The sequence below is a fragment of the Cetorhinus maximus genome, unplaced genomic scaffold (assembly GCF_964194155.1).
Source record: "Cetorhinus maximus unplaced genomic scaffold, sCetMax3.hap1.1 HAP1_SCAFFOLD_3572, whole genome shotgun sequence".
NCBI classification, from domain to species: Eukaryota; Metazoa; Chordata; class Chondrichthyes; order Lamniformes; family Cetorhinidae; genus Cetorhinus; species Cetorhinus maximus.
The window spans coordinates 1-15,000 of NW_027599481.1; the positions used below are offsets into that span (position 1 = coordinate 1).

General features: G+C 56.4%; 1 protein-coding gene across 1 annotated transcript in view; it reads left to right on the forward strand.

The window, feature by feature from the left end:
• Positions 1-1,771: 1,771 nt before the first annotated feature.
• The window catches only part of LOC144678084 (plexin A3-like), a gene marked incomplete at both ends in the record, with an annotated part of 17,298 nt that continues 4,069 nt past the window's right edge, over positions 1,772-15,000 (forward strand). Inside the window, 7 exon segments of the mRNA XM_078538001.1 lie at positions 1,772-1,934; positions 1,937-2,027; positions 3,300-3,366; positions 6,425-6,571; positions 7,915-8,074; positions 11,191-11,294; positions 12,924-13,020. Coding sequence (XP_078394127.1) covers positions 1,772-1,934; positions 1,937-2,027; positions 3,300-3,366; positions 6,425-6,571; positions 7,915-8,074; positions 11,191-11,294; positions 12,924-13,020 — 829 coding nt within the window.

Sequence of the window (15,000 nt, forward strand, 5' to 3'; positions counted from 1 at the left end):
GGCACACACACATAAAAACATACACACACACACACACTCTCTCACACACACACACAGACACACTCTCTCTCACGCACACACACACACACACACACTCTCTCAACACACACACAGGCACACACACATAAAAACACACACACTCTCTCACACACAGACACACGCACACACACACTCACACGCACACAGGCACACACACACACTCTCTCACATGCACACAGGCACACACACACACTCTCACTCACACACACACAGACACACACACACACACACTCTCACACACATGCACACACACACTCTCTCACACACACAGGCACACACAAAGTCACGCATATTCACACACACTCACACAAACTAAAACACACACACTCGAACTCACACACGCATAGACACACACTCATTCACTCACACACACACAGAGGCACTCTCACAGACACATACACACACATCTACGCACACATAGACTCTCACACACACTCACTCACAGACACCCTCTCTCTTGCACACGCACAGACACCCTGACTCACACACACACACACACGTGCGCACAGACACCCTGACTCACACACACACACACACACTCTCACTCTTGCACACACACACACACGCACAGACACCCTGACTCACACACACACACACACACACTCTCACTCTTGCACACACACACACACGCACAGACACCCTGACTCACACACACACACACACACTCTCACTCTTGCACACACACACACACGCACAGACACCCTGACTCACACACACACACACGCACTCCCACTCACACCCTCCGTTTGGGACCCTGACACTGCGGACAATTGGTCAGGCCCATTACCCCACTCTCTCCCACTAGCCCAGGCAAGTTTATTTCCCTCGTGCACGTGGATATTATACAGCCCGCCAAAGCAGCATTCCCACTTGGGATTCTCCCCCATCCGGATGGTACCCTGCGCACTGCAGTTATGGGAGGGGGCTCCCCGGGGGGGCTTTGGTCAGCTCGGACTGAGTTCCATTGTCGTGTAGGAGCGTCACCTCTAACAGCCTGTGAGCCGCAACTTCCCCCATTGGTGTCTGGCCCTCCAGGCTTGAGTCCAAACAGGTACCGCACGGGGTTGGATACAGAGTAAAGCTCCCTCTACACTGTCCCCATCAAACACTCCAGGACAGGTACAGCACGGGGTTAGATACAGAGTAAAGCTCCCTCTACACCGTCCCCATCAAACACTCCCAGGACAGGTACAGCACGGGGTTAGATACAGAGTAAAGCTCCCTCTACACCGTCCCCATCAAACACTCCCAGGACAGGTACAGCACGGGGTTAGATACAGAGTAAAGCACCCTCTACACCGTCCCCATCAAACACTCCCAGGACAGGTACAGCACGGGGTTAGATACAGAGTAAAGCTCCCTCTACACTGTCCCCATCAAACACTCCCAGGACAGGTACAGCACGGGGTTAGATACAGAGTAAAGCTCCCTCTACACACTCCCCATCAAACACTCCCAGGACAGGTACAGCACGGGGTTAGATACAGAGTAAAGCTCCCTCTACACACTCCCCATCAAACACTCCCAGGGCAGGTCTGTCTGATGTGAGACCCTCATTGGCTTGTTCTGAAAGGCACTGGCTGCCTGAGGGAGACCCCAATCGAGGGGGCCGCAGGCTGGGGCTGTTTGGGGCGGCTGATTGATGGGATGTTTTAACCTGAACTTTGGCTGACTTTTCTCCTTCCTCCTCCCCTTCCCCCACCCGCTCTGTGCCCCGTCCACCCCTCCGCAGGCTCCGGCCAACGTGGAGAAGGGTCTGAGGATCTTCGGGCAGCTGCTGAACAACAAGGTCTTCCTGCTGACCTTTGTGCGCACTCTGGAGGCCCAGCGAAGCTTCTCGATGCGGGACAGGGGGAATGTGGCCTCGCTGGTGATGACCGTGCTGCAGGGGAAGATGCATACGCCACCGTGGTGCTCAAACAACTGCTCTCCGACCTCATCGAGAAGAACCTGGAGAACAAGAACCATCCCAAGCTGCTGCTGCGCAGGTCAGCACCCCCTCTGCACACCCGCGCCCACCCACACCGATCCTGGGCCTTTCCCCCACCAGCTCCATCCCTCAGCACTGACCCTCCCACAGTGCGGTTCTCCCTCAATACTGACCCTCCGACAGTGCGGCTCTCCCTCAATACTGACCTCCCGACAGTGCGGCGCTCCTCAGCACTGACCCTCCGACAGTGCGGCTCTCCCTCAGCACTGACCCTCCGACAGTGCGGCTCTCCCTCAGCACTGACCCTCCGACAGTGCGGCTCCCTCAGCACTGACCCTCCGACAGTGCGGCGCTCCCTCAGCACTGACCCTCCGACAGTGCGGCGCTCCCTCAGCGCTGACCCTCCGACAGTGCGGCTCTCCCTCAGCACTGACCCTCCGACAGTGCGGCTCTCCCTCAGCACTGACCCTCCGACAGTGCGGAGCTCCCTCAGCACTGACCCTCCGACAGTGCGGCGCTCCCTCAGCACTGACCCTCCGACAGTACGGCGCTCCCTCAGTACTGACCCTCCGACAGTGCGGCGCTCCCTCAGCACTGACCCTCCGACAGTACGGCGCTCCCTCAGTACTGACCCTCCGACAGTGCGGCGCTCCCTCAGCACTGACCCTCCGACAGTACGGCGCTCCCTCAGTACTGACCCTCCGACAGTGCGGCGCTCCCTCAGCACTGACCCTCCGACAGTGCGGTGCTCCCTTAGCACTGACCCTCCGACAGTGCAGCACTCCCTCAGCACTGACCCTCCGACAGCGTGGCGCTCCCTCAGTACTGACCCCCCGACAGTGCGGCGCTCCCTCAGCACTGACTCTCCGACAGTGCGGCGCTCCCTCAGTACTGACCCTCTGACAGTGCGGCGCTCCCACAGCACTGACCCTCCGACAGTGCGGCGCTCCCACAGCACTGACCCTCCGACAGTGCGGTGCTCCCACAGCACTGACCCTCCGACAGTGCGGCGCTCCCACAGCACTGACCCTCCGACAGTGCGGCGCCCCCTCGGTACTGACCCTCCGACAGTGCGGCCGCCCCCTCGGTACTGACCCTCCAACAGTGCGGGGCTCCCTCAGTACAGACCCTCCGACAGTGCGGCCGCCCCCTTATCCTGAGACTGGGATGTCCCATGTTCCAGACTCTCCATCCGGTGTGGAACAGCATCGACCCTGTCAAACCCCTTCAGGATTTTAAACGTTTTGACTCCCTGTCAGGTTGGGAGCCTCGTTACTGTTATTATTTCGAGGGCTGCATTTCTAACCGGTCTGCATTCTGTTTGTTACAGGACAGAGTCCGTGGCTGAGAAGATGTTGACAAACTGGTTCACGTTCCTGCTATACAGATTCCTGAAGGTAGGATCCTCGAACCGCACTGACATCCCTCCCTCCTCCCTCCTCCCTACCTCAACGCTCAGCCCCATGTCCCACCTCGCACCGAGGCCCCATTTCCTATCACCCTCCCCCTCCCCCCGTACTCGCTGACCCACACTGGCTCTCGGTCCAGCAACCCCTTCATTATAAAATTCTCCACCATGTTTCCAAGCCCCTCAACAACGCCCCTCCCTATCTCTGTAACCTCCTCCAGCCCCTACACCCCTCCCTATCTGCGTAATCTCTTCCAGCCCCAACGACCCTCTCTATCTATGTAACCTCCTCCAGTCTCTATGACCCTCCCTATCTCTTTAGTCTCTTCCAACCCCTACAACCCTCCCTATCTCTGTAACCTCCTCCAGCCTCTACGACCCTCCCTATCTCTGTAACCTCCTCCAGCCCCTACATCCCTCCCTATCTCTGTAACCTCCTCCAGCCCCTACAACCCTCCCTATCTCGGTAACCTCCTCCAGCCCCTACAACCCTCCCTATCTCTGTAACCTCCTCCAGCCCCTACAACCCTCCCTATCTCTGTAACCTCCTCCAGCCCCTACAACTCTCCCTATCTCTGTAACCTCCTCCAGCCCCTACAACCCTTCCTATCTCTGTAACCTCCTCCAGCCCCTACAACCCTCCCCATCTCTGTAACCTCCTCCAGCCCCTACAACCCTCCCTATCTCTATAGCCTCCTCCATCCCCAGAACCCTCCCTATCTCTGTAACCTCCTCCAGCCCCCTACGACCCTCCCTATCTCTGTAACCTCCTCCAGCCCCTACAACCCTCCCTATCTCTGTAACCTCCTCCAGCCCCTACAACCCTCCCCATCTCTGTAACCTCCTCCAGCCCCTACAACCCTCCCTATCTCTATAGCCTCCTCCATCCCCAGAACCCTCCCTATCTCTGTAACCTCCTCCAGCCCCTACAACCCTCCCTATCTCTGTAACCTCCTACAACCCTCCGAGATCTCTGCGCTCCTCCAATTCCGGCCTCTCGAGCATCCCCCGATTCCCATCGCTCCGCCATTGGCGGCCGTGCCTTCAGCTGCCTGGGGGGCCCTGAGCTCTGGAATTCCCTCCCTAAAACCTCTCCGCCTCTCTCTCTGTCCTTCGATGGAGACCAATGTAACTCCTTGACCCGGAGAGCGGGGAGAATGTGGAACTCAGTCCCACAGGGAGGGGTCGAGGTGAATAGTGTCGATTGTGTTTAAGCCTGGGTGGAGGGGGAAGCTGGATAAACACATGAGGGAGAGAGGAATAGAAGGACGTGGGGATAAGTTGCCAGTGACTCACCACCACCCTCTCAAGGGGCAATTAGGGATGGGCAAGAAATGCTGGCTTGGTTGGGGGGGGCGGGGTGGGGTAGCGTGGGTGTGAGGGGAGGGGGGTGTTATGAGGTGCAGTGGCCACCTTTGACCCCTCGTGTCAGGTCGTTGAACGTCTTTTGCCACCAAATCGAGCTTATTAGGGTGCGAATCCTGAAAATTACCTTCCAAAGTTACCGCTTCCCATTGTGCCCAGTGGGTTCACTCAAATGAGTGTAGTTCACTGGAGTTCAGAAGAACGAGAGGCGATCCTATTGACCCTGCCTCCCCCATGCTCTCAGGCAGCGCGTTCCAGATCCTAACCACTCGCCGCGTGAAAAAGTTTCTCCTCGCGTCTCCGTCTTTTACCGATCGCCTTAAATCCGCGTCCCTCTGGTTCTCGATCCTCCCGCCAATGGGAACGGTTTCTCCCTCTGTCCGCTCTGTCCCCAGACACCCCCCCATCGTGATTTTGAACACCCTCCATCAAATCTCCTCTCTTCTCCGAGGAGAACAGTCCCAACTTCTCCGACCCATCCACGGGAACTGAAGTCCCCTCATCCCAGGAACCATCCTCGTCAATCTTTTCCTCTTGCTCTGAAGCCTTCACATCTTCCCTTGCTTTGAGAGGATCGGTGCTGAGAGCCTGGAACATGGTGTGGGGTGAGGGGAGAGGAGGGGGGTCACATCCCCAGGATAAGGGGGCGGCCATTTTGGACTGAGACGAGGAGTAATTCCTTCGCTTCCAAGGGCTGGGAATCTTGGGAACTCTCGACCCCCACAGAGGAAGCTCAGTGGCCGAGTACACTCGAGACTCGGACACTGAGGGGGTCGAGGGACAGGGGCGGGGGAAAGTGGAGTCGAGGTCGGAGATCAGTCATGGTGGGATTGAATGCGGGGGGGTGGCAGGTTCGAGGGGCCGAATGGCCATCTCCTGCTCGTTCCTAGACTCAAGTTGATGAAAGTCCATCAGTCTGGAGCTGATTCCCATTTCGCTTCACCCCCTCCTGGAGGGACACGTTTGTGGTCACTCAGCCACTCGCCCAGGACCACTCCCAGGCCGTAAAGTCGATACAACACAGGAAGAGGCCATTCTGCCCATCAGGCCTTTGCTAGCTCTTTGAAGGAGCTATCCAATTCGTCCCAAATTCTCTCCCCATCCACCCAATGCCCCCCCAACTCTTTCCCCCCATAGTCCTGTCAATTTTCCCCCTTCCAGTATTTCTCCAATTCCCCCCCCTACTTTTTGAGGGTGAATTTGCTTCTCCCGCCCTTTCGGGCAGCGCCTTCCAGATCACAACAACTCGCCACGTCCAAAATAAATAAAATTCTCCTCATCTCCCCTTCCCCCCTCCCTCCCTCCCGCCGATTCTCTTCAATCTGTGTCCCCCCCTCCCTTCTGGTTACCGACCCTCCCGCCACTGGGAACAGTTTCTCCTCATTTTCACTCGATCGAGACCCCCTCCCCCTCGTGATTTTGAACCCCCCTCGATTCGATCTCCCCCCCTCAACCTTCTCCTCCGCTCCGAGGGGAACAATCCCGGCTCCTCCGGTCTCTCCCAACACGAACTGAAGTCCCCCTCATCCCCTGGGGGAACCCTCCTGGTAAATCCCCTCCGCACCCTCCCCCCCCGAGACCCTCGACATCCCTCCCTAAAGGGTGGGGGGGGGTTCCAGGAATGGAGGGGATACTCCAGTTGAGGTGTAACGAGTGTTTCTGCTCTGTATTTCCTGGATTAGGAGTGCGTCGGTGAACCACTCTTCATGCTGTACTGCGCCATCAAACAACAAATGGAGAAGGGACCCATTGACTCCATCACAGGGGAAGCCCGCTACTCTCTCAGCGAGGATAAACTCATCCGGCAACAGATTGACTACAAGATGCTGGTGAGTCCCTTTAACCTCCCCTAACTCACAGTCTAGGAACAGGAGAAGGCCCCATTCAGCCCCCCTCTCGAGCCTGTTACACAGGAACAGGAGGAGGCCCATTCAGCCCCTCTCTCGAGCCTGTTACACAGGAACATGAGGAGGCCATTCAGCCCCTCTCGAGCCTGTTACACAGGAACAGGAGGAGGCCCATTCAGCCCCTCTCTCGAGCCTGTTACACAAGAACAGGAGGAGGCCCCATTCAGCCCCTCTCAGGCCTGTTACACAGGAACAGGAGGAGGCCCATTCAGCCCCTTCTCAGGCCTGTTACACAAGAACAGGAGGAGGCCCATTCAGCCCCTCTTGAGCCTGTTACACAGGAACAGGAGGAGGCCCATTCAGCCCCTCTCAAGCCTGTTACACAGGAACAGGAGAAGGCCCCATTCAGCCCCTCTCTCGAGCCTGTTACACAGGAACAGGAGGAGGCCCCATTCAGCCCCTCTCTCGAGCCTGTTACACAGGAACAGGAGGAGGCCCATTCAGCCCCTCTCTCGAGCCTGTTACACAGGAACAGGAGGAGGCCCATTCAGCCCCTCTCGAGCCTGTTACACAGGAACAGGAGGCCATTCAGCCCCTCTCTCTCGAGCCTGTTACACAAGAACAGGAGGAGGCCATTCAGCCCCTCTCTCTCGAGCCTGTTACACAGGAACAGGAGGAGGCCCATTCAGCCCCATCTCGAGCCTGTTCAGCCATTACAATGAGCTCATGGCTAGAACCTACTCTGCTCCATCTGCCTGCTTTCCCTCTGTAATCCCTGGGTACCCTCGCCTAGCAGAGATCGATTGCTCTCCGACTTAAAACGATTAGCCGAATGATCATCGCCTCCCCGGGAGGGACCTCCCACACTTCTGCCCCCGTTTACATGAAGCAGGGCTTCCTAATCTCCCCCGCCGAATGACCCGTCCCTCATTTTAAGGATCCCTCAGGCTCCCAGTCTCCTGGACTCCCCACAGAGGAAAAAGGTTCCTCTCTCTCTCTCTCTCTCTCTCTAAACACTCGATGGATTCCAAAACCCTTAAAAATAAAAGCCCCAATCCAATCACAGTGAGAGAGAAAAAACAAGCACCAGGGAGGCGTTTGTCGCCTTGACGTTTGTGGGATCTTGCTGTGCCTACCTTGCCTGGCGCTTTTCCTACATTCTGGGTGTGACGCCCCCTTGTGGGGGTTGGGGGGGGTGTGATTTAGCCTCTCTCATTGGCTGTGAGGCGTCCTGGGACATGCATGAGGTGGCGTGAGGCGCTGGGGAGAGACACTCGCGCGGCTGAGTTTGTACCTCACCTTCCCCCCTCTCTGCTCTCCCGCAGACGCTGACCTGCATATGCCCGGAGAATGAGAACACCACTCAGATCCCGGTGAAGGTGCTGAACTGCGACACCATCACCCAGGTCAAGGACAAGCTGCTGGACGCCATCTACAAAGGCGTCCCCTACTCCCAGCGTCCAAAAGCAGAGGACATGGATCTAGGTACGTGGGGCGGCTGCTCACTGTGTACACGCGCACAAACTCACACTCACCCACACACGCACAAACTCACACTCACCCACACACGCACAAACTCACACTCACCCACACACGCGCACAAACTCACACTCACCCACACGCGCACAAACTCACACTCACCCACACACGCGCACAAACTCACACTCACCCACACGCGCACAAACTCACACTCACCCACACGCGCACAAACTCACACTCACCCACACACGCGCACAAACTCACACTCACCCACACACGCGCACAAACTCACACTCACCCACACACGCGCACAAACTCACACTCACCCACACGCGCACAAACTCACACTCACCCACACACGCGCACAAACTCACACTCACCCACACGCGCACAAACTCACACTCACCCACACGCACACAAACTCACACTCACCCACACACGCGCACAAACTCACACTCACCCACACGCGCACAAACTCACACTCACCCACACACGCGCACAAACTCACACTCACCCACACGCGCACAAACTCACACTCACCCACACGCGCACAAACTCACACTCACCCACACACGCACACAAACTCACACTCACCCACACACGCGCACAAACTCACACTCACCCACACACGCACAAACTCACACTCACCCACACGCACACAAACTCACACTCACCCACACACGCGCACAAACTCACACTCACCCACACGCGCACACAAACTCACACTCACCCACACGCACACAAACTCACTCACCCACACACGCGCACACAAACTCACACTCACCCACACGCGCACACAAACTCACACTCACCCACACACGCGCACAAACTCACACTCACCCACACACGCGCACAAACTCACACTCACCCACACACGCACACAAACTCACACTCACCCACACACGCGCACAAACTCACACTCACCCACACGCACACAAACTCACACTCACCCACACACGCGCACACAAACTCACACTCACCCACACGCGCACACAAACTCACACTCACCCACATGCACACAAACTCACACTCACCCACACGCACACAAACTCACACTCACCCACACGCACACAAACTCACACTCACCCACACACACACACAAACTCACACTCACCCACACACGCACACAAACTCACTCACCCTCACAAACTCACACTCACCCACACGCACACAAACTCACACTCACCCACACGCGCACAAACTCACACTCACCCACACGCACAAACTCACACTCACCCACACGCACACAAACACACACTCACCCACTTGCACACAAACTCACACTCACCCACACGCGCACAAACTCTCACTCACCCACACGCACAAACTCACAATCACCCACACGCACAAACTCACCCACATGCACAAACTCACACTCACCCACACACACACAAACTCACACTCACCCACACGCACAAACTCACACTCACCCACACGCACACAAACTCACACTCACCCACACGCACAAACTCACACTCACCCACACGCACACAAACTCACACTCACCCACACGCACAAACTCACACGCACAAACTCACACTCACCCACACACACAAACTCACACTCACGCACACAAACTCACACACAAACTCACACTCACACTCACTCACGGACACACACAAACTCACGGACACACACGCAAACTTGCACTCGCTTACGGGCACACACACAAACACACACTCACTCACAGACACACACAAACTCATGCTCACTCACGGACACATAAACACACACACACAAATTCACACTCACCCACACACACAAACTCACACTCACTCACGGACACACAAACGCAAACTCGCAATCACTCACGGACACACACACGCAAACTCACACTCACTCACGGACACACACAAAAGCAAACTCGCAATCACACACGGACACACACACGCAAACTCACACTCATTCATGGACACACACAAAAGCAAACTCGCAATCACACACGGACACACACACGCAAACTTGCACTCACTCACAGACACACGCAAACTCACACTCACTCACGGACACACACAAACGCAAACTCGCAATCACACACGGACACACACACGCAAACTTGCACTCACTCACAGACGCACACAAACTCACACTCACTCACGGACACATACACATGCACACATACACATACACAAACACACACACACACAAACTCACGGACACACAGAAACACACTCACTCACAGACACACACACAAACTCACATTCACTCAAAGACACCACACACACACAAACTCACACTCACTCACTCATACAGACACAAACTCACACACTCACAGACATACACAAACTCTCACTCACACACACAAACTCACACTCACTCACAGACACACAAACTCACAATCTCACTGACACACATACAAACACACACACACAAACTTACACTCACTCAGACACACACAGACAAAAACACACAAATTCACATTCACTCACAGGCACACACACAAACTCACTCTCACTTACAGACACCACACACACACAAACTCACACTAACTCACTCACACAGTCCCAAACACACACTCACAGACACACACAAACTCACACTCACTCACACACACAAACTCACAGTCACTCACAGATACCACACACACACACACAAACTCCCACTCACAGACACACACACGCACAAACTCACACTCACTCACAGACCCGCTCTCACACACTGTCACACACACACACAAACTTTCACTCTCTCTCTCACACACACACAAACACACACATGCACTCACTCACAGACACACAAACTCACTCACACACACATACACACACTCATACCCGCACACACAGCAATCACACATTCACAGACTCACATACACACACACGTGCTCTCTCTCTCTCACACCCATACACACACACACAAACTCACACACACACACACTCTCTGTCACACACACTCACAGACACACACACACACACACCCATACACACACACACACACACACACACACACGTTAAATCTGGGGCTGCCCATGAAGTCAGGCCACAAGGGAGCGGTGCTGTGACTGGAGGGAGTGGTCTCATGCTGGGCTGTTAAGGTGGATGATGCCACTTCCAGTTGGATGTCTGCTGAAGTGGTTGTGGTATTGACGGCCGAGTGTTTATATTTCCCTCCTTCCCCTGGAGCAGAGTGGAGGCAGAGTCGAGGAGCCCGCCTAATCCTCCAGGATGAGGACGTCACGACCAAGATCGAGTACGACTGGAAGCGGCTGAACACGTTGTCACATTACCAGGTGCGTTGAACAGGAGGAGGCCATTCAGCCCCTCTCGAGACTGTTACACAGAAACAAGAGGAGGCCATTCAGCCCCTCTCGCGCCTGTTACACAGGAACAGGAGGAGGCCATTCAGCCCCTCTTGAGCCTGGTAGACAGAAACAGGAGGTCATTCATCCCCTCTTGAGTCTGTGACACAGGAACAGGAGGAGGCCATTCAGCCCCTCTTGAGCCTGTTACACAGGAACAGGAGGAGGCCATTCAGCCCCTCTTGAGCCTGTTACACAGGAACAGGAGAAGGCCATTCAGCCCCTCTTGAGCCTGTTACACAGAAACAGGAGGAGGCCATCTTATTTTGTAATTCCACTACCAGGGGAAACACTTTGCCAATTCACTCACATGGAGAGACTGCAGGCGCTGGTGATTGTTTACCCGAGAGCACAGGGGGATCCCAGCCAGGTCTGACATTCCCCACGTGTCAGTGCTGAGGGAGCGCCGCGCTGTTGGAGGGTCAGTGCTGAGGGAGCGCCACACCGTCGGAGGGTCAGCACAGAGGGAGCGCCGCACTGTCGGAGGGTCAGTGCTGAGGGAGCGCCGCACTGTCGGAGGGTCAGCACAGAGGGAGCGCCGCACTGTTGGAGGGTCAGTGCTGAGGGGGCGCCGCACTGTCAGAGGGTCAGTGCTGAGGGGGCGCCGCACTGTCAGAGGGTCAGTGCTGAGGGGGCGCCGCACTGTCGGAGGGTCAGTGCTGAGGGGGCGCCGCGCTGTTGGAGGGTCAGTGCTGAGGGAGCGCCACACTGTCGGAGGGTCAGCGCTGAGGGAGCGCCGCACTGTCGGAGGGTCAGTGCTGAGGGAGCACCGCACTGTCGGAGGGTCAGTACTGAGGGAGCACCACACTGTCAGAGGGTCAGTATTGAGGGAGCGCCGCACTGTCGGAGGGTCAGTGCTGAGGGAGCGTCGCACTGTCGGAGGGTCAGTGCTGAGGGAGCGTCGCACTGTCGGAGGGTCAGTGCTGAGGGAGCGTCGCACTGTCGGAGGGTCAGTGCTGAGGGAGCGCCGCGCTGTCGGAGGGTCAGTGCTGAGGGAGCGCCGCACTGTCGGAGGGTCAATGCTGAGGGAGTGCCGCACTGTCAGAGGGTCAGTACTGAGGGAGCGCCGCACTGTCGGAGGGTCAGTATTGAGGGAGCGCCGCACTGTCAGAGGGTCAGTGCTGAGGGATGAGACTCTAAATCTGAAGCCATCTGCCCTCTCAGGTGGATGTAAAAAATCCCACAGCCACGATTGGAAGAAGACTCGGTGTGGGGGGTGCGGTGAACGGGTGGTGAGTGGGGGTGTTGTTGAGGGGAGTTCTCCCCAATCTCCTGGGGCCAATGTTTATCCCTGAACCAACATCACTTAAAAAAACCAGATGATCTGGGGTCTTTATCACATTTCTGTTTGTGGGATCTTGCTGTGCACCAATTGGCTGCTGCATTTCCCTACATTACAACAGTGACCACACTTGAAAAGAAAAACTCCTTCATTGGCTGCGAGGCGCTTTGGGATTCCAGTGGTGGTGAAAGACGCTGGAGAGGTGTGGGACTTGGGCAGCACCCCTTGGTTGAATATCCGTTGCTCCAGCTCAGTTTATTTGTCTATTGCTTGCGCAGGTGACGGACGGGTCAGCAGTGGCCCTGGTCCCCAAGCAGATATCGGCGTACAACATCGCAAATTCCTTTACCTTCACTCGCTCACTCAGCCGCTATGGTAAGTACCCTACAGTCTCCGAATTAGATACGGGGGACAGGGTGGGGATTGAGGGATACGGGGAGACGGTGGGGATTGAGGGAGACGGGGAGAAGGTGGGATTGAGGGATACGGGGAGAAGGTGGGGATTGAGGGATACGGGGAGAAGGTGGGGATTGAGGGATACGGGGAGATGGTGGGATTGAGGGATACGGGGAGAAGGTGGGGATTGAGGGATACGGGGAGAAGGTGGGGATTGAGGGAGACAGGGAGAAGGTGGGGATTGAGGGATACGGGGAGAAGGTGGGGATTGAGGGAATCGGGGAGGAGGTGGGGATTGAGGGATACAGGGAGAAGGTGGGATTGAGGGATACGGGGAGAAGGTGGGATTGAGGGATACGGGGAGAAGGTGGGGATTGAGGGATACGGGGAGAAGGTGGGGATTGAGGGATACGGGGAGAAGGTGGGGATTGAGGGATACGGGGAGAAGGTGGGATTGAGGGATACGGGGAGAAGGTGGGGATTGAGGGATACGGGGAGAAGGTGGGGATTGAGGGATACGGGGAGAAGGTGGGGATTGAGGGATACGGGGAGAAGGTGGGGATTGAGGGATACGGGGAGAAGGTGGGATTGAGGGATGGGGGAGAAGGTGGGGATTGAGGGATACGGGTAGAAGGTGGGATTGAGGGATATGGGGAGAAGGTGGGAGTGAGGGATATGGGGAGATGGTGGGGATTGAGGGATACAGGGAGATGGTGGAAATTGGGGGATATGGGGAGATGGTGGGGATTGAGGGATACGGGGAGATGGTGGGGATTGAGGGATACGGGTAGAAGGTGGGATTGAGGGATATGGGGAGAAGGTGGGAGTGAGGGATATGGGGAGATGGTGGGGATTGAGGGATACAGGGAGATGGTGGGGATTGGGGATATGGTGGGGATTGAGGGATACGGGGAGATGGTGGGGATTGAGGGATACGGGGAGAAGGTGGGGATTGAGGGATACGGGGAGAAGGTGAGGATTGAGGGATACGGGAAGAAGGTGGGGATTGAGGGATACGGGGAGAAGGGGGGATTGAGGGATACGGGGAGAAGGTGGGGATTGAGGGAGACGGGTAGAAGGTGGGATTGAGGGATATGGGGAGAAGGTGGGATTGAGGGATATGGGGAGATGGTGGGGATTGAGGGATACAGGGAGATGGTGGGGATTGGGGGATATGGGGAGATGGTGGGGATTGAGGGATACGGGGAGATGGTGGGGATTGAGGGATATGGGGAGAAGGTGGGGATTGAGGGATACGGGGGGAAGGTGGGGATTGAGGGATACGGGGAGAAGGTGGGGATTGAGGGATACGGGGAGAAAGTGGGATTGAGGGATACGGGGAGAAGGTGGGATAGAGGGATACGAGGAGAAGGTGGGGATTGAGGGATACGGGGAGAAGGTGGGGATTGAGGGATACGGGGAGAAGGTGGGGATTGAGGGATACGGGGAGAAGGTGGGGGTTGAGTGATAAGGAGAGAAGGTGGGATTGAGGGATACGGGGAGAAGGTGTGGATTGAGGGATAAGGAGAGAAGGTGGGGATTGAGGGATACGGGGAGAAGGTGGGGATTGAGGGATATGGGGAGAAGGTGGGATTGAAGGATACGGGGAGAAGGTGGAGATTGAGGGATACAGAGAGAGGGTGGGGATTGAGGAATATGGGGAAAAGGTGGGGATTGAGGGATACGGGGAGAAGGTGGGTGATATGGGGAGAAGGTGTGGGATATGCGGAGAGGGTGTGGGATACGCGGAGAGAGTGTGTGGGATATGTGGATAGATTAGGTGATATTAGGAGAGGGTGGGTGATAGGGGAGAGGTGGGGGATATGGGGAATGGGTGGGGTATACGGAGAGAGGGCGGGTGATCCGGAGAGAGGGCGGGTGATATGGGAGCAGTGCGGGTGATACGGGGAGAGGGTGGGTGATACGGGGAGAGGGCGGGTGATACAGAGAGAGGGCGGG